At 52.1% G+C, this 19,648-nt stretch overlaps 1 protein-coding gene across 1 annotated transcript; it reads left to right on the forward strand.

Moving 5' to 3' along the window:
• Nucleotides 1-8,927: 8,927 nt before the first annotated feature.
• On the forward strand, nucleotides 8,928-14,463 carry IRF1 (interferon regulatory factor 1). The gene is made up of 9 exons (XM_009896908.2): nucleotides 8,928-9,014; nucleotides 10,275-10,374; nucleotides 10,582-10,758; nucleotides 11,394-11,443; nucleotides 11,570-11,705; nucleotides 11,881-12,006; nucleotides 13,019-13,062; nucleotides 13,632-13,767; nucleotides 14,229-14,463. Exons 1-9 carry the CDS (start codon nucleotides 8,928-8,930, stop codon nucleotides 14,327-14,329), a joined length of 957 nt encoding a protein of 318 aa, XP_009895210.1. The 3' UTR covers nucleotides 14,330-14,463.
• The last annotated feature ends 5,185 nt before the right edge of the window (nucleotides 14,464-19,648 follow it).

The following is a 19,648-nucleotide window of genomic DNA, read 5'->3' on the forward strand; positions in this document are numbered from 1 at the left end:
GAGGGGCAAGTGCTAGCTTTAAACTTGAGGAGGGCAGATTTAGACTGGGTATTTGGAAAAGATTCTTTCCAGAGAGGGTGGTGAGAGCCTGGAACAGGTTGCCCGGGGAGGCTGTGGATGTGTTCTCCCTGGAGGTGTTCAAGGCCAGGCTGGATGAGGCCTTGAGCAACCTGGGCTGGTGGAGGGTGTCTCTGCCCACAGCAGGGGGGTTGGAACTGGATGCACTTAAAGGTCCCTTCCAACCCAATCCATTCTATGATTCCTGGCCACAGCTGACCCAGGGTATGATAATGTGATGGTTGTTGGGTGCTCATCAGCGCATTCCTCAGATGCCAGTGAAGGTTCTGCACCTGTTTTGTATGGCCCAGCTAGCTGCTCCAAAAAGCAAGGCTTACTTCTGAGTGTGATGGGGAAAGAGGGGGAAGGCAAATGGAGGAGAACAGGAGAAAGTATCTGCATGACAGCAGGTTTCTCCTAGAACAGGTAGAAAGGAGGAACAGACCTCAACAGAGCGGGGTCTGGAAGGGTTGCTGAGCTCTGATGGGCATGGAAAGGTCACAGCGCAGCGACGGAAGGAAGCAGCCAAAGCCCCGAGGAAGCAGATAAGAGGCTTTCTCTTGCCATGCTCTTGCTCTTCCCCTCCATGAACCTCTGCTCCATCCTGTGGTTTTTCACACCCTTCACCCAAATACTGCCCCCCTAATACTGTGCAGACCTCAGGCTCTGCTTTCTCCTGGGGCTTGTGGCCAATCACCGGAGGCAGAATTCCGTGGCAGCTCCTGTCGCCACCTTCCCATCTCCTCACCTCTCTGTCTAGACTGGATCTAAGGAGGAAATGCTTTACACTGAAGGTGGTGAGACTCTGTCCCAGGTTGCCCTGAGAGGTAGTAGATGTCCCATTCCTGGAACCATTCCAAGTCAGGTTGTTTGGGGCTATGAGCAAGCTGCTCTGGTTTCAGGAGGTTGCACTTAGATGTCCTTGTAAGGTTCCTTCCCACCTAAACCATTTTATGATTGTATGATCTTCTCACCTCCCAATCTCCTGCCAGAGATTCCCCAGTGTGGACTTTCTCCCCTAGTTGGATTCAGAGTGCTAGGGAGGGAAAATCTTCCAAGCAAAACCTGCCACCAGCACTTGGTGCAGTGCTCATGCTCTTTCCCCCCAAGACAATCAGGGATTTAAAACCTGAGAGTCATCTGCCCCATCTACACTTCATGCATAGCACCAGCTGAGCACAAGCCAATGCTCTGCTTGCTCTAAAGTACATGCCCTAAACTAGATGCTGTGGGGTAGCCCTGTCCTGCTGCACCCACACATGGTCCTGCAGCATGGCCTTCCATGAGGGGAGGACAATCTGCTGCTTGCTCAGCTTGGAAGGGAGCCCAGGGCTGGAGAATTATCAGAGGTGATAAGACTTCTATGCTGCTGCTCCAGCATGTGTGCTTATCTGGAGGTGAATGTAGATCTGGGGTTTGCAGTCAGTTCTGCAACTCTCTGTGCACCAGAGTGTGCTGGGTTTCTTCTCTTCAACCTCCCAGCTCCTCAAAAAGGGGTTCAGGACGTTCTGGGTTTGCATGGGGGTGAGGCATGGAAGGTCTTGTCTCCACACAAGGGTAAAGCAAGAAGGGAAAAACATTGCAGAGATAAAAAGATGCTCCTCTTGCACTGCAAGAAAACCAACCTGCTCCATGCAGCTGTGGCACCACATTGGGTACCCACAGACGTGAAAGCCCGTGCCACTTGTCACCAGTGAGGAGACAGCCAGGCCTTCACCTGGAGGCTGCAGCTTTGGCTGGCTGGCATACAGAGCCACTGGCTGGAAGCTGTCTGTTGCATGGCATCTTGAACCATCTTGAGCTGCTCAATGAAGCCTAGCAGTGAAGAAGGAACAAAGAACCATGTTAGAACCTGTATGCCTAGCTCATGGCCCTCACATCTTACAGGCTCCACCAGGACCTCTGTGGTTGACACCACACTATTGATGCTTTCTGACATTCCATGCACCTGATTCCAGGGCACTACTGACCAAGATGGAGAGGTCCCTGTTATAGGATAACAAACACCACTTTCTGGAGCATCAGTGTGGGATATGAGGAGCAGCTGAGGGAACTGGGGTTGTCCAGCCTGGAGAAAAGGAGGCTGAAGGAAGGCCACCTGGCTCTCTCTACCTCCCTGAAAGGAGGTTGGAGTGAGGTGGGGGTTGGTCTCTTCTCCCAAGTAACAAGTGACAGGATGAGAGGAAACAGCCTCAGGTTGTGCCAGGGGAGGTTTAGGTTGGACATTAGAAGAAACATCTTCATTGAAAGGGTTCTCAAAGGCTGGAACAGGCTGCCCAAGGAGGTGGTTGAATCCCCATCCCTGGAGGGGTTTCAAAGAGGCAGAGATGTGGTGCTGAGGGCCATGGTTTAGCACCAGACTTAGTAGAGTTAGAGAATGGTTGGACTTCATGATCTTAAAGGTCTTCTCCAACTAAATTGGTTCTATGATTTGGTTTGCTTTGAAGTGAAAAGATGATGAAAATTTCCTCTGCCTTGGGATCTCCCTGCGTGGGGTAGCTGTGACAAAATATTTCAGGGACCTCTTTCTCTGGGCTTCAGTTTACCATTGAATGAAGAGACCTGGCATGGGGGAGAGATGGAAAAGGGGGAACACAGAGGGTGTTCAGAGCCAAAATGCCAAGCATGTGTCCAGGACTGCCCCAAAGTAAAGCCAGAGCAGGGCTGAAGCTCTGTGGAGCATCAGAAGCGTTTGCAGGAGCTCTCCCTGGATGATAAACTGGGTGGAGCAGAAGGGTTTTATAGCCAACCATTTATTGACTCTTAGAGGCATGTGAGTTATTTCTTCTCCATTTGACTGTATATGCCAAATTCAAGCTCACGTTCTCGATGCATTAAGCAAGCTGCTGGGAGGATTGGTGGTGTGGTGGTGGGAATGGGAGGCAGGAGCTGGGTTTGGAAGGAGAAGGCTTTATAACTATGGTGTGAGGAGAGCCTGACACACAATAACATCAGGGAGAGTCAAGTTGTTATTTCCTTGTTTCAGCTGAGAGATAACAAAGCAGCAAACAAACACAAGGCATCCCAGCTCGGGCAGGTCCTGCTCCATGGAAACTGGGTGTGCAGATATGGGACAGGACAGAGAGAGAAAGGTCAATCCAGTTCCATCAAGCAGGATCTGAGCAGGTTTAAACCAGAGGAAAGAACTGGAGATTCAGGGCCAGGACTCTTTAAAACTTCCTTCATGCATTTCTATTCAAGGTCTATATAGTTTGTGCCTGCTGCCAATTCCTGACTACGACAGGGACTAAAAATAGCCAGTGAAGATTGTCAGAGTCAACATCAAGCAACTGGCTGCTCAAAAGGTAGTCATTGAAAGTATGTCAGACACATTCAGTGACCTCACATGGTGGTCCCTCAGCCCAGAAAGCTCAGAGTTCATTTTTCTCAGAGCTAACTTGTAGCTTTTTTTCTCAAAGCTAAGCTGTGGCTGGGAGGTTAAACAATGACAAGATTGCTCTCTTTAGCCAACATTTCAGTTGTAGAAGGGGTGCTGTGACTATTTTTGTAGATGACATTCACACTGGACCCTCAAATACCTTCTGCCATCTCTTTTGGGGGCTATTTTTTATGTTACCTCTTACTACTGGCAATATCTGGACATGTTCCACTGAGGACTGAACCTGCACCCTCTGACAGAGCATGAAGTAAGGATGTCCTGGTGCTCTCCCTACATTGTTTCTGTACCACTCTCCTTCTCTGTTTGTTTTTTTGGTTAATTTACCCAATATGGGATATCTACTGTGGTGAAATCTTGCTGGTGAGCAGTGCCTGACCCAGCACAAAGACCCTGCCAGATACAACCACAAGTATCAAGGAGATTAAGACTTTAAGATCATCCAGTCCAATCATTCTCTAACTCTGCCAACTCTGCTGAATGTCCCTCAGCACCACATCTCTGCATCTTTCAAACACCTCCATGGATGGGGATTCAACCACCTCCCTGGGCAGCCTGTCCCAGTGGTTGAAAACCCTTTCAGTGAAGAAGTTTCTTCTGATGTCCAACCTAAACCTCCTCTGGTGCATGTTGAGGCTGCTTCCTTTCTTGTTCCTCTTGAGTATGACTTCAAAGATACCCAGAGAGGGCTGAAAAGGAAACAACTAAACACACTCTGGTGTTCTGCTGGATTGAAGGTACTTTGAAGACACTGGGTGCAAATCTAAACTCACCATCATCCAGATCCAGTGGACTGGGGAGAAATTCTGATGCTCTCCATAGCCTGATGCTTTCCAGCAGTAAAGAAAAAGCATTCCTAGGTTTTGCAGCATGCTTGCATCGCTCTGCCTCCCACCTTTGCTGACCATGGATGGTTATGCAGGCTATCCCTCACTGCAAGCTGTTGCACCACTGTGAAATCACAGCATGTGTAAGGCTTGAACCCCTACTGTGAAGTGGCTGAGACTGGACCTCCTGCTGGGAGCTTTATGGAGAAAACCACTAATCTCAGTCAGGGTCTGACTGTTGAAGGCTTCAATCCAAGAGCAGAGGAAGTCCAGGCAGTGTCCAGAGTATCGTTTTTTACTGGGAAAATGGTGTGGAGGACAGGTGAGGACCTGTTTCACATACTGGTCCCCTAGCTCAGGTGCACTGTGGTGTGCACAGGAATTGCTCTGGTCACTCCACCAACCACCACTGAATGAATGCAGCAGCACACCCCTTGCATGAAAGCCAAGCACAGAGGAGATGCTTCAGGATCATCACTCACAACCTTCACCTATTTTCCTTTCCTACTGACCTTCTTTCTACCACCCGCAACCATCCTTATTACTCCAGGTCCTGCTACATCCCTTCTCCAATGCCAAAGAATAAAATCTGTGTGCAGTTTGGGTCTTTCCTGTTCATTAGTCCTGCTGTCAACAGCAAAACTGTGCCCTTTGGAGCTGGTGCCACCCTAGAGTTCCGCAGCAGTGCTCAGAGGAACTGGGCTGCTCAGAGGTAGTCTGGGGCTGGTTGCTCAACACACCACCAGTGAGCTGACCGGGAGCAGCCTGACTGCTGGCCCAGCTCCCACCAGGCTCAAAATAGCCTCATCTAGACCCTGCCTTTCATTCCCTTCCTTTCCCAATTTATGAGGGTGACTGTGGCTGGTGGAAAGTCTGGGAGGCTGCAAGTAGGCTGGGATTTATGGACTCCTCAGTGGGATGGGTGCTGGATCTCTCCATGAGGATGGGATGCAGTTTCCTCCAAAGAATGAGGGCTGAATCTCTTGGTGTCTGGATTTCTTGGTGGGATAGGGGCTACATCACTCCATAGGGATGGGATATGGATCCCTTGGTGGGACAAGGGCTTGATCCCTCCCTGGGATGAATGCTGGATCTCAGCAGTAGGACATCTGTCCATGGGGACAGGGGCTGCATCCCACCACAGGATGAAGGCTGGTTTTCTTCGTGGGGACAGGGATTGGATTCGCCCATGGGATGAAAGCTGTATCTTTTGGTGAAACAGGGGCTGGATCCCTCCCTGGGGATAGCGGCTGTCTCTCTCAGTGGGTCAGGGTTGCCGCTCTTGGTGGGTCAGGCTCTCTGGATGGGACAGGAGCTGTCTCTCGGTGGGTCAGGCTCTCTGGATGGGAGAGGAGCTGTCTCTTGGTGGGACAGGAGCTGTCTCTTGGTGGGTCAGGCCCTCTGGATGGGACAGGAGCTGTCTCTTGGTGGGTCAGGCTCTCTGGATGGGAGAGGAGCTGTCTCTTGGTGGGACAGGAGCTGTCTCTTGGTGGGTCAGGCTCTCTGGATGGGACAGGAGCTGTCTTGCTGGGTCAGGGCTGTCTCTCTCAGTGGGTCAGGGTCAGGTTCTCCGGAAGGGTCAGGAGCTGTCCCTCTCGGTGGGTCAGGGTCAGGCTCTGTGGATGGGTCAGGAGCTGTTTCTCTCGGTGGGTCAGGGTCAGGCTCTGTGGATGGGTCAGGAGCTGCCTGTCTCGGTGGGTCAGGGTCAGGCTCTGTGGATGGGTCAGGAGCTGTCCCTCTCGGTGGGTCAGGGTCAGGCTCTGTGGATGGGTCAGGAGCTGCCTGTCTCGGTGGGTCAGGGTCAGGCTCTGTGGATGGGTCAGGAGCTGCCTGTCTCGGTGGGTCAGGGTCAGGCTCTGTGGATGGGTCAGGAGCTGTTTCTCTCGGTGGGTCAGGGTCAGGCTCTGTGGATGGGTCAGGAGCTGTTTCTGTCGGTGGGTCAGGGTCAGGCTTTCCGGATGGGACAGGCGCTGTCTCGCTGGGTCAGCGCTGCCTCTCTCGGTGGGCCAGGCTCTGTGGATGGGTCAGGAGCTGCCTGTCTCGGTGGGTCAGGGTCAGGCTCTGTGGATGGGTCAGGAGCTGTTTCTCTCGGTGGGTCAGGGTCAGGCTCTGTGGATGGGTCAGGAGCTGTTTCTCTCGGTGGGTCAGGGTCAGGCTCTGTGGATGGGTCAGGAGCTGCCTGTCTCGGTGGGTCAGGGTCAGGCTCTGTGGATGGGTCAGGAGCTGTCCCTCTCGGTGGGTCAGGGTCAGGCTCTGTGGATGGGTCAGGAGCTGCCTGTCTTGGTGGGTCAGGGTCAGGCTCTGTGGATGGGTCAGGAGCTGCCTGTCTCGGTGGGTCAGGGTCAGGCTCTGTGGATGGGTCAGGAGCTGTTTCTCTCGGTGGGTCAGGGTCAGGCTCTGTGGATGGGTCAGGAGCTGCCTGTCTCGGTGGGTCAGGGTCAGGCTCTGTGGATGGGTCAGGAGCTGCCTGTCTCGGTGGGTCAGGGTCAGGCTCTGTGGATGGGTCAGGAGCTGCCTGTCTCGGTGGGTCAGGGTCAGGCTCTGTGGATGGGTCAGGAGCTGTTTCTCTCGGTGGGTCAGGGTCAGGCTTTCCGGATGGGACAGGCGCTGTCTCGCTGGGTCAGCGCTGCCTCTCTCGGTGGGCCAGGCTCTGTGGATGGGACAGGCGCTGTCTCGCTGGGTCAGCGCTGCCTCTCTCGGTGGGCCAGGCTCTGTGGATGGGACAGCAGCTACCTGCCTCGGTGCGTCCGCGCTGCCCCTCTCGGCGCGGCCAGGCCCAGCCCCGCCCCTCTCCTACCGCCCCTCCCTGGCGGGTCCGGCAGCCGCGGGCGGGGCGCGAGGCGGGGCGCGCGGGGCGCCTCGCGGCGGGGGGCGGCGCTCCCCCCGTGCCGCTGGTGCTACAAGAGCGTGATTTCTCCGAAGTGATGCCTGCCGGCCGGGCACCCAATGGGCGGCGCGGCCTGCGCCTCGCACGCCGCTGATTGGCTGAAGCGCAGCGGGGCGCGGGGCGGCGGGGAATCCCGGGTGCCGCTGCGTTATAACCGAGGGCGTGTACCCGCGGGCGGTAGAGGAGGTCTTCGCTCGGTTTGGTTCAGTTCGACCCGGCTCACTGCTGCACGGACTTGCTCGGCTCTGCACGGCACAGCGAGGTGGGTCACGGTGCTCCCCGTCCCATCGCGGGGCTCGTCCCCTGCTTTGCATAGCACGGGGGCTCCGTGTGAAGCGCATCGCAGGTTTATATGAGGGGCTTCGGGGGCACGGCGCTGCTGGTCAAGAGGCACTTTGAGGGCGCTGTCAGCCGTCGGGTGGGCATGCCTTCGGACCCTTACCCGACTGACTCCCGTCCCGTTGGGCCGGGCCGGGCCAGGCCAGGCTGGGCTGTGCTGTCCTCTCGCCGCACCGCGGGGCTGGGCATGTCCGGGCGCGGCTGCGGTTCTGCGGGTTCAGCCGGAGGCTTCGCTCCGCTCTTGAGCGGGTGCCAGCGCCGAGCCCCGAAGCTGGATGCCGCGACATAGTGGGAGAGCAAGCCCTGGCTGCCTTCCTCCTCCTGCTGTTGCTCCCCGGGGCGGGCAGGCTCCCGACCCTCGTCCCGCCGCCGTTATGCGTTGCTGGGGATAGTTAGAATCGGCTCGTTTGGAAAATCTTGGCCTGTTTGCCTTGAAAGAAAAAAAAAACCAAACCAACCCAAAACACAACAAGCTCGCAAACAGGAAATTATTTCTGCAGAGGAAGGGCTGGGAGGGCCGGGCCGGCTCCGCAGCGGTGCTGCCGGGGCTGGGGGTGTTGCTCGTTTGGGATCCCCCTTTGCGGCTTGGCTGGGGGTCCCCCCGCTTTTGCACAATTGAATCAGTAATAAACTTTTAAGAAGGAAACTCTGCAGTTAGAGGCGCTTCGTGGTAGCAGGGTGGGGGGACTCACACCCAGCAACACCACAGTGGGTGAGGGTCAGGGAACTTCCTGGGCTGTCCTGTCCCCCTACAAAGCTCCCCCCCGTGCCCATGCAAACAACCCAAACACCTCCAGGTTTGGAATGCGCCCCTGTCATCCAGAAGCAGGTGGAGGAGACTGAAAGAGCATTCAGATAGTAGAACGGTAGGGGTTGGAAGGGACCTCTGGAGATCACCTTGTCCAACTCTCCTGCTAGAGCAGGGGTACCTAGAGCAGGTTGCACAGGATGATGGCCAGGCTGGCTCTGAATGTCTCCAGAGAGGGAGACTTCACCGCCTCTTTGGGCGGCCTGCTCCAGGGCTCCACCATTCTCTAAGTGCAGAAGTTCCTTTTCATGTTTAGGTGGAACTTCTTATGTGCAAGTTTGTGCTCATTACCTCTTGTGCTGTCACTGGAGACCACTGAGAAGAGTCTGGCCCTGCCTTCCTGACACCCACCCCCTAGATATTTGTAAGCATTAATAAGATCCGCCCCCTCAGCCTCCTCCATGCTGAACAGCCATAGCTCTCTCAGCCTTTCCTCATGAGAGATGTTCCAGACCCCTAATCATCTCCAGATCCTAGAAATGTTTTGAGTGATAACACCCATAATGCAGAGGAGAGGAGAGGGGAGGTGGGGAGATGGGAGGGGCTGAACTGCAGGGCGGTAAAAGTAGCGCTGAGGTTTTTTACTGACCTCTTCCTTCCTTCACAGACGAAATGCCGGTGTCAAGAATGCGCATGAGGCCCTGGCTGGAAATGCAGATCAATTCCAATCAAATCCCTGGGCTGATATGGATTAACAAGGTGAGGGTCATTAACCAGCCTTAGGTGACACTAAACATAAGCCAAGCTCTTAAAGGAAAGGAGGACATGGAGAAAACTTACAATCACAGGCAAGGTTGGGTTGGAAGGGACCTTTGAGGGCCATCTAGTTTGACCTCCCTGCAGCAAGCAACCCTTATGTTTCAAAGCCAGCTGGTTTTGTTTTCAGCAGAGGTAGCTCTGCTTGCTACAGAGTGGAGTGTCTCACTTTTTTTTTTCTCCCAGGAGGTAAATAGAAAAAGACAATCTGAGCATGATGGAGAACCAAGACAACCCCAACGCCTTCTAACTCCTTCTGCTCACTTGAGCACCTCCTGTCCCAGTTGGAGTAGCTACTGTTACACTTCCAGTTTTAAGGTTCAGCCTCAAAGTAATACTGTATTTTCTGGACCTGATGGTACATCCCTGTACCTGGGATAGCACAGGGTGAAATCACTGGGCTTGTTGCACCAGGTCTCTTTGAAGTCTCTACATGCCTCCCAAGGTGATACTTAAGCTAGGACATGGACATTTTTGCCCAGGAAAACAGTCAAACATTGGAATCATCTCCCAGGGGAAGCAGTGGATCCCCTGCATTGGGCAGTTTTAAGACTCATCTTGATAGGGTGCTGGGCCAGCTCATTTCACCTCCACTATTCCCTAAAAAGGTTGGAGCAGATGATCCTTGGGGTCCCTTCCAGGCTGGCATTCTGTGATTCTATGATCCTATGGGCTGTGATCCCTTCAAAGAGGGATTCTGTGCCACAGTGCACCTGGAATATGTGGTAGTTTATGACCTACTAATAGATTAGATCGGATGTGCTTGAATGCTTTGGGGTAAAATTGCCAATGGTGCTTACTTTTATTTTACCCTGTTGTTGATTTTTTTCCCAATTTTCAAAAATCATAAAGAGCCTTAAATGCTTTGATCCAAATGGATGGAACAATGGATCTTAGTTAAGATACTGGAACAAGTTGCCCAGGGATGTGGTTGAGGCCCCATCCCTGGAGATATTCAGAGTCAAACTGCCCTGAGCAAGCTGATCCAAATGGAGGTGTCCCTGCTCACTGCAGGGGTGTTGCACTAGTTGGCTTTGAAAGGTCCTTTCCACCTCAAACCAGTGAGTGATTCTGTGAAGATGGAGAGCAAAGGGATTCTAACCGTTCTGAGCTGCTCCTGAGATCTCTCTGATTAAATCCACCCTTCCAAACTTGCACGAGAGGCTTCTTGTTTAACTCAAATGTCTCCTGCTTTAACTTCAGGATAAGAGAATGTTCCAAATCCCCTGGAAACACGCAGCTAAGCATGGCTGGGACATGGAGAAGGATGCCTGCCTTTTCAGGAACTGGGCCATTCATACAGGTATGTATGTGCTTTTACATTGCTATCCCTCACGGAAGATCTCAGACGTGAACATCTCAAGGCATTTTCTTGTCTTGACTTGCACTCAGGTCATTGCATTAACCACTACTATATGTAGGTCAGAAGAAAGAGAAAACTGATTTTGATTTTTCTTGGCAAGAACTAGCACTGAAAAATCTGAAGACTCACCTCATCTCTTCTTTATAGGGCGATATAAAGTAGGGGAGAAGGACCCTGATCCCAAAACCTGGAAGGCAAACTTCCGCTGCGCCATGAATTCGCTGCCTGACATCGAGGAGGTGAAAGACAAAAGCATCAACAAAGGCTCCAGTGCTGTCAGGGTGTACAGGATGTTGCCACCCTTGACAAAGGATCAGAAGAAAGGTGAGAAGTTACACAGCTTTTCCTACTGCTTCCGTTTCCTGCTTTATGTAGGCAGAGGTGTAACAGACCTGTTGCTAGCACTGATGCTGCTGAGGTTACTCACTGGTTATTGACATTGGTAACAAAGGATTCACAGAATCCCAGCATGGTGGGGTTAGAAGGGACCTCAGTCCAACCCTCCTGCTAAAGCAGAGGCACCCACAGCAGCTTGCCCAGGATCACAATGGCCAGCTGGGTTGGGAATCTCTCCAGAGGAGACTCCACAACCTCTCTGGGCAGCCTGCTCCAGGGCTTCAGCACCTTCACAGCGAAAATTCTTATTTATGTTTAGGTGGAGCCTCCTGGCTTCCACTTTGTGCCCCTTGCTCCTTATCCTGTTGGTGGGCACCACTGAAAAAGAGTCTGGCCCCATCCTCTTGTCCCCAGCCCTTTGGATACTGAACAGCTCTGATAAGATCCCCTCAGTCTGCTCTTCATTTTATCCCAAATTCTTTAAAGGTGCCTGAGGGCATCATCAGAAGGTGGCCAGGACTTCCTGCTCTTGACAGTGGTGGCACAGCTTGCTGAGCAGGTCTCAAAGCTGCAGGAGCTCATGCACAGCACTTTCTCACACCAATCTTACTTTTATTTAACAGAAAGGAAGTCAAAATCTTCAAGAGAAGCAAGAAGCAGGAGCAAGAGAAAGGTAAGTGTCTGCAGAGGCAGCTGAAGAAGCTGGAGGTCTGGGTGGCTTTCATGCTGGATTGGTTTTTTTTAGGGGGGAACTTGTGTGTTCTTGGAAATCTTTCATGCTTTGCCTTTACTTTTGTAGTTGCATGAAGATGTGAAGATAGAGGAGTCAGCAGAAACGCTAACCAACACTTCTCTGCCAGATGACCACAGCAGCTACACTGTTCATGACTACACAGGACAGGAAGTGGAGGTGGAGAGCGGCTCCATCAACCTAGGTGAGACTCCGCTTTTGGGGTGGAAAGCTGGGGTGGTGCTAAACCCACAGTCTCTCTGCCAAAAGAGACATGGCTCTTGGGGCTGGGCCTGGCCAGGCCAGCAGATGGGCAGGGGGGAGATGGAGGTGGTTGTGTCTCTGCTGTGAGTGCCAGCTGCTCCTGGTTCATCCCACAGACCTCTCCTCGTGCGAGGTGAGCGGCTCCTTGACTGACTGGAGGCCATCGATGGAAATCACCATGGCTGACAGCACCAACGACCTCTACCACCTCCAGGTGTCTCCTCTGGCTTCGTCCTCAGAAGGTGGGTGTTTCTTCTATCCTAACCTGAGCTTCTCATCCATCTGCTGGAGGCAGGTTGGAGGCTAGGCAGCAGGAGGAAGGAGTGCCTGGGGCAGCAGAAGAAACAAGAGTTGTTTTGGAGAAAGAGGTCACTGGTTCTCTATCTGATGGGTTTGGGCTACTAGAGCTACCAAATGTAAACTGGCCAGGTTGGAGATGGGCACATGCCACCTGCAGACAGGACAGAGGGTGATGAGTTTAGACAGAAAGAAGGGAGGATTCAGAATGGATATAAGGAAGAAAATCTTTATGATGAGGATGCTGAGACCCTGGAGCAAGTTGCCCAGAGAGGTGGGAGATGCCTCATCCCTGAAACCATTCCAGGTCAGGTTGTTTGGGGCTCTGAGCAACCTGCTCTAGTTGCAGATGTCCTTGCTGACTGGAGGGGATTTGGACTAGATAACCTTTAAAGGTCCCTTCCTACCCAAACCATTCCATGCTGATGGGTGAAGGGCTCTGAACCACCACTTGACTCTGCAGACATGGGCAAAGGGGCAAGCTTCAGCTTGCAGACTCAATGTGATCACACAGACAGGTCAGCCCATGAAGAGGGGAAATTTCTGAGCTAGGAGGGTGGGACTGGGGGTTCCTAAGGCAGCTGGAAGGAGGCAATGCCACAAGCAAGACAGAGCTGATCATGCTTCCCAGTGAGGAAAAGGAGTAATTCACATGGATATAGCCAAGAGATCTCTGCTTTGAATCTTGGGGAGGTGTCAGAACTGCCTCAGAAGGGACAGCTCTTGAAGGATGAAGGGCTGTGGGGTGTCTGGGGCACAGAGCTGCTGATGGGCCTGCTCTCCTGAAACCCATGAGGCCCATCTTGGTGTCACCCAAGAGGGGAAGGAAAAGATAGTGGTGGGTGTGATATGACAACATGAAGCATGTTGTGTGGTGAAGAAGCAAAAGTGTGAGGGCCAATGTGCAGAAAGTTGACATCTCTGTCCTTTTTCTTCTCTTTTATGCTTACAAAACAGTCACAGATGAAGATGAGGAGGAAATGAAATCAGAGATCTTTAAGGTAAAACCATCTCTTCTGGTCAGAATAAATTTGGCCCAAATGGCTGTTTGCACCAGCAGAGGCAGGGAAGCAGTTATCTTATCCAGTCTGATATGAACTGAGCATCCACTCATGGCAGCCAAGACCCTTAATTAATGAGGGAGCCTGAATAGATTTAAATATCAAGGGGAGGCTGCTTTGGAAACATGATCTGGAGAGGACAGAGCTGTGGAAATATTTATTCCTGACATGAAAGAGAGAGAGAAAGCTACTGAGTGCTGTTAGCAGCAGAGGTTGTTGGATTAGAGCCTGCAGAAGTTCTCCAGGCTGTTTTATTTTGCCCTTCTCTCCACCACTCACGTGCTTAATCTGTGGTTGCAGACGTGCCACACATCCCACTGATAAGACAGGGCTTGAATCGCCAGAAGTGCTCCAGCCCTCCCTGTTTCTATTAGCTTTAACTGGGGCTTAGAGAAAACTTGAAATCAAACTTGATCTTTCTTGCTTATCTGTCCCTAATGAAGGGAAAGGAATAAAATGTTGCACCCACGACAGAGAAGCAGTTTTAACCTTCTCTTCTCCTCCTACAGCTGCTTGAGCCAGCCCAAGACTGGCATGCCACCAGTGTTGGGGGGAAAGGCTTCCTCATCAACGAGCTGGGCACGCAGAGCATGTGCAGCACCTACAGCTACAAGGAGCAGGATGTGGAGATCGACACAACTTCAGGTACAGCCTCAGCCCTCACTCAGTAACATCCTTTAGTGATGCAGACAAGGGGGTTTCAGGCAAAACAGTCATTTAGAGAGAGCAAAACAAAACAGAGGGATTCCCACACCCCTGTATTCTGAGATTTCCAAGCCTGTTGAAAGGTAGAAGGGATTTGTTCATGCAAGGCCTGGGAGAAAAATGCCTCCAGTAAGTCTGCTACAGATTTGGCTGAGGGTTATACACATGGGCAGCTCTGCCAGCTTTCAGGAGCTCCCTGCAATGCCACTGAAGAATTGCCATTAGCCACAGCTGAAGTGGGACAATGTTTAGAGTATTTTAGCACAATATTAGTCTAAGGTATTTATTCACATCTGAGGAGTCTTTCATTTTTGGATATATTTATGTCTATACACACAGAGATACACACTCCCCATTTTGCTGCTGTGCTTCAGTACTCACTCTTCTTTTCCTTTGCCTAGGAGAGCTGGAGTTGAGGCTCCTCGACCAGAAAAACATCCTAGACTTCCCCTGGTTCGAGACCGTGAGACCTACCATGCAAGTCATTCCCTGTGGCTTGTAAAGCTTACTCCAGCCATGAACTGCTCCTAGGTAGAAACTTGGCCAAGCCTGAAGGGAATGGAAGAAGTTGTTTGTTACTGACCCAAGGAAGAAAGTAGCTTTTATATTCCGTTTTAACTCCTAAGCCTGGAAAGGTTAGGCAGAAAGAGAACTCCATTATGAACCCAGACCAGGACTCCCACCTCACTAGCAGGACTCCTGGCTCTGAAGATGTTCAAGCTGCACCTTGTCAGCGCTGTGGAGGTGAAGTTCTTGCTGGAAGGTTGCTATTGGGATCTGACCTGGTTGGGGTACTGCTGGATGGCATCACCTGCTGGAGATCTGAGGAGGACGATGGAGCTGCCTTCTCCTCCTCCTGCAAGATGTGATGAGCACTTTAGCCACGGAGTGCTTGGGAGAGACACCGCAGAGGAGTCTGTTAGTTTTGGTTGCTGCTTATCTGTGCAACACTGGTGATGTTGAGCTTGATGACTATCTTACACTTAGGAAAATTGCACTAATTGGCCCTCTCTCCTTTGATTTACTCCATCACTTAGTTCATCTTCTGACTTCATGCCCTGTAGATACTTCAGACTAATAAAATGTGAAAATTCAGTTTAGGCTTTGCTTCCACCTTGCACAGTTACCCTCTCCTGGCCTTGCCCACCTCTCTTGCCTTGTGCTAGCTGAAGGGCTGCTGCCTGCCATCCTTTTTGCACTGATAGGGGCAGAGCTCTCATCTGTTTGTACCCTGCCTTTTGGAGACCCTTCCTCACCCTCTGCCAGGACACCCCCAGTACTGTACCCATCGAACTGCATGGCCCATGGGAGCCTGCCCTGGGGGGAGGGTGCGGGGTGGAAGAGGTTCTGCTTGCTGTGTAAGATGTAAAAATCAAATCACTAAGCTGTAACAGACCTATTTTCTTGTACATTTTATTTTTGTATATAACTTGTATATTTGTTTTAATAAAAGTGTTTTGTATATGACATGTTTACTTTTTCTCATGGGAGAGCTCCCGGAGCGCATTCCAGCTCCCTTGAAATTACCCAAACAGATGTGCTGCTGACAGAGACACTTGGAGGCTTGATTTGTTTTTGATGAGTCTTGAAAGCATAAGGATGTAGAAGAGTTTGCTGCCCTTTTTCACAGAATCAGCAAGGTTGGAAGAGATCTCAAAGATCATCAAGTCCAACCTGTCACCACAGACCTCATGACTACACCATGGCACCAAGTGCCACATCCAATCCCCTCTTGAACGCCTCCAGGGATGGTGACTCCACCACCTCCCTGGGCAGCACATTCCAATGGCTAACAACTCTCTGTGAAGAACTTTCTCCTCACCTCCAGCCTAAACTTCCCCTGGTGCAGCTTGAGACTGTGTCTTCTTGTTCTGGTGCTCGTTGAGACCAACCCCCTCCTAGCTACAACCTCCCTTCAGGTAGTTGTAGAGGGCAATGAGGTCTCCCCTGAGCCTCTTTTCCAGGCTAAACAACCCCAGCTCCTTCAGCCTCTCCTCATAGGGCTGTGCTCAAGGCCTCTCCCCAGCCTCGTTGCCCTTCTCTGGACACATTCAAGGGCCTCAATGTTTCACCCCCCCTCCCCCTTCACACTTCCCAGTGCTTCCCCTGGGAAGGGAAGCTGAGGACCTGTGTACATGGGGGATAGCTGATTTCTATCTGCCATTATCTGCAAGGCAGGGTTGCAGGCTCATGGATTCACAGAATGGTTTGGGTTGGAAGGGACCTCAAAGATCATCCAGTTCCAACCCCATGGGCAGGGACAACTTCCACTGGTCCAGCTTGCTCAAGGCCTCATCCCACCTGGCCTTGAACATCTCCAGGGAGGGGGCATCTGCAACCTCCCTGGGCAGCCTGTTCAAGTGTCTCCTCACCCTCACTCTCAAGAAGGTTATGTCATTAAAAATCCCAAGTCCTGCTACTGGTGTCCCTATCAGCAGCACCACCAGCTGCAATATCATCAGCAGTGCAGACCCAGCTAAACAACTAGCGTTTGCCAAAAAAGAAAGCACCTGCACAATTCAGAAGGTGAGGGGAAAGCAGGCTGGGCTTGGTGCTGGGTTGTCCCTGTGTGTTTATTCATTTGCCATGCTTCCAGGCTGGAAAGGTCTGACAGAGAATCATAGAACAGTTTGGGTTGGAAATGATCTTCCCAGTCCAACCAATAACCCAGCACTGCCAGGTCACCACTAAACCATGGCCCTCAAGGCGCTCAAGAGGGGATTGGACATGGCACTTGGTGCCGTGGTGTAGTAGTCATGAGGTCTTGGGTGACAGGTTGGACTTGATGATCTTTTGAGGTCTCTTCCAACCTTGGTGATACTGTGAGGTCTTTTCTAACCTTGTTGATTCCGTAATTCTATGATTCAGCACCACTTCTACACAGCTTTGAAACCCCTCCAGGGATGGTCAGTCCACCACTGCTCTGGGTAGCCTGGATCAGGCCTTGACAACCCTTCTGGGAAAGAAATTGTTCCTCCTGTCCAACCTAAACCTCCCATGGTGCAACTTGAAGCTACTTCCTCTTGTCCTGTTGTCTTTCCTTGGGAGGAAACCAGCCCCCACCTGGCTCCAGCCAGGGAGTTGTAGAGAGCCAGGAGGCCTCCTGTCAGCCTCCTCTTCTCCAGGCTGAACACCCCCAGCTGCTCCTCACTAGATTTGTTTTCTAAACACTTCACCAGCTCCATTGCCCTTCCCCAGGACACGCTGCAGATGCTACTGCATTGTCTGGGCTGGGAGACAAGAGCCAAGCGTGGCTGACTCAATGCTGTCTCCAGCTGCAGCCACCAGCATCTGACACTGGCTGGAAAATCCCCATGCAGAATAAAGCTGTGCTGTGGCAGCCCTTGGGGAATAATTTCATTCACTGAGCAAGGGAGGACAGAGGAGAATATCAGCCTGCAGTAGAGGCAGACCAAACCCAGAGGGCTGAAACAAAGTGGACATTTCCCGCTGCCTTTGGCACATGCTGTGCTGTGACTCAGCCTGCAGGCACCACGGGGACAGATAGGGGGATTTCCAAGGGAAGAAGGGAAAAAGAAGTGCTGTAGGAAGCAGGTGCTGGTGGTGGGGTCTCAAATCATTCACTCAAATCGCATCTGGGTACTGCACAGCAAGCTGGATGGGCAGCCCAGGGAGGGAAGGGCTGGGTTAGTGCAGTGCCTGTTAGTCATTGACTGGCCCTGGCACTGAGACAGCCCAAAGTGGGTGTAGATAGCACCCTTCCAGGAGGCACCAGGCACTCAGCAGCTTCCTACAGCCTCATCCTGGCTCTGTGTGAGTGGCGGTGACCTTTCTGTCCCCCTCCTCAGCAGTCACGCTCCCTGGCAGGGTATCTGGCTTGAGTTTCCTCCTCCCAGGCTATGATCATGGAATCACAGAATGGTTCGGGTGTGAAAGGACCTCTGAAGCTCATCTAGCCCAACTCCTCTGCAGCCAGCAGGGAGATCTGCAACTAGAGCAGGTTGCTCAGAGCCCCAGGTAACCTGGTTCCAGGGATGGGGCATCGCTCACCTCTCTGGGAAACCTGGGACAGGGTCTCCCCACCCTCAGGGTCAAACATTCCTTCCTCCTCTGAAGTCTAAATTTCCTTCTTTGAATTTCAAACCATCTCCCCTTGTCCTGTTACAAGAGGCCCTTGCTGAGGAATGGCTTGAATTGCAGGGACACGGCTCTGTGGAACAGTTGCTTGAATAAAGTGTGTAGGCCGGACTCCATCTTGCTGTTTACTGCTCACAGTTAGCTGGTGTGCTGATGCAGCAAGGTCACCATAGCCTTGTGGCTGTGCTTGCAGCTGCTTACAAGATAACAGCATGTGAAACAAAGTGTATGTGAAACAAAGGACTAGTGTGAAAGGAGCTTGTGAAGCTGCACGCAGACCTAAGGGCAAGGAGGCTGGACATTACGATGTAACCCTGGACTAACAGCCCATGGAATAATGGCATTTGTGCATATTTAGCTGAGATGCTTTATGAGCTGTAGGTCTGAACAATAAAGTTGAAGTTTGCTTATCAATCATACTGATTGCTGCCAGTCTTTCCTCACCCTCCTCCCGACAAGAGTCGTCCTGACGGTTCCTGACAGGCCCTGAGAAAAAGTCTGTGCCCAGCTTTCTGATCAGCCTCTTGAAGCACTGGAAGGCCACCAGAAGGTCTCCCTGGAGCCTTCTCTTCTCCAGGCTGAGCAGCCCCAACTCTCTCAGCCTGGCCTCACAGCAGAGGGCTTCCAGCCCTGCCAGCATTGCTGTGGCCTCCCCTGGTCCTGCTCCAGCAGGTCCCTGTCTGTGCTGAGGACTCCAGAGCTGTCCCAGCACTGCAGGTGGGGTCTCAGCAGAACACAGCAGAGGGGCAGAATCCCCTCCAGCAATGAGCTGCTGGAGCAGAGACAGCTGCCTGTGACCACAGGCAGGTAAAATCCTGCACATCTACCCAACACAGACATAGAGCAGGAAGATTTTATGCACGAGCCAAGAAACCCCACTGCAGCTCAGGTCTGTGCCCTGACCTGTGGGAGCCAGCACAGGGCTGGTGGATTTGGAGCCACCTCTGCACACCCAGGAAGGGTGTCACCAACATCACCAGAGGAAATGGGGGTTGTTTAGGAACTGCTGCAGGTTTGTCACACATGGGGAGGGGGGAGGGGTTTGGAAGACCTTTTCTGTGATGCAAAAAGTGCTAAAAACAAGGCAGAGATGAATTCGCCCATTCAGGCAGCAACTGTGAGAAACCTGCTCCTTACTATGCTCAGATACCAATAACCCAGCACTCACATTCTTCACAGAACAGATTCGACCAAGGTGTGAGGACAGAAGAGAACAGCAGCTAGTGCTTCACACCCAGGGACCACAGACACACTCCAAGTTTCTTTTGACCAGGACAGAGGAGGTGCTTTCCTTCATCCTCTGCCAAGGTACCTCCCCAGAGGTGTTAAAGGCCAGGTTGGACAGATCCTTGAGCGACCTGTTGTAGTGGGAGGTGTCCCTGCCCATGGCAGGGGGTTGGAACCAGATGATCCTTAAGGTCCTTTCCAACCCAAGCCATTCTGTGATTCTACCTGAACAACCAACTGCACATTAGGTATTTAGCCAGTGAAAAGTGGTGGAGTCCCATGATGGGGTGGAACTTGCCTGGCTAGTTGCTCTGCTGGGTGAAGAACAGCCACATTCACAGTGTTTTGGTGTTGGTTTTGTTGTTTTGAACTCTTTGGAAGAGGAAAGAAAACAACCCAAAACCAACAGGGTGGAGCTCTGTGGCTCTGGGGCTGCTGAGCCTGGAGAAGAGCAGCCCCAGAGGGCATCTGATCAATGCTCAGCAAGAGAGAAAGG

This window comes from Dryobates pubescens, chromosome 16 (assembly GCF_014839835.1).
Source record: "Dryobates pubescens isolate bDryPub1 chromosome 16, bDryPub1.pri, whole genome shotgun sequence".
NCBI classification, from domain to species: Eukaryota; Metazoa; Chordata; class Aves; order Piciformes; family Picidae; genus Dryobates; species Dryobates pubescens.

What these genes read in the sequence shown, in the direction of transcription:
- IRF1 (XM_009896908.2), top strand. Translation starts at nt 8,928, where the DNA reads ATGCCGGTGTCAAGAATGCGCATGAGGCCCTGGCTGGAAATGCAGATC. An exon ending in GAAGCAGGAGCAAGAGAAAG is followed by an intron (nt 11,444 to 11,569) that starts GTAAGTGTCTGC and finishes TTACTTTTGTAG; the next exon opens with TTGCATGAAGATGTGAAGAT. An exon ending in GAGCGGCTCCATCAACCTAG is followed by an intron (nt 11,706 to 11,880) that starts GTGAGACTCCGC and finishes TTCATCCCACAG; the next exon opens with ACCTCTCCTCGTGCGAGGTG.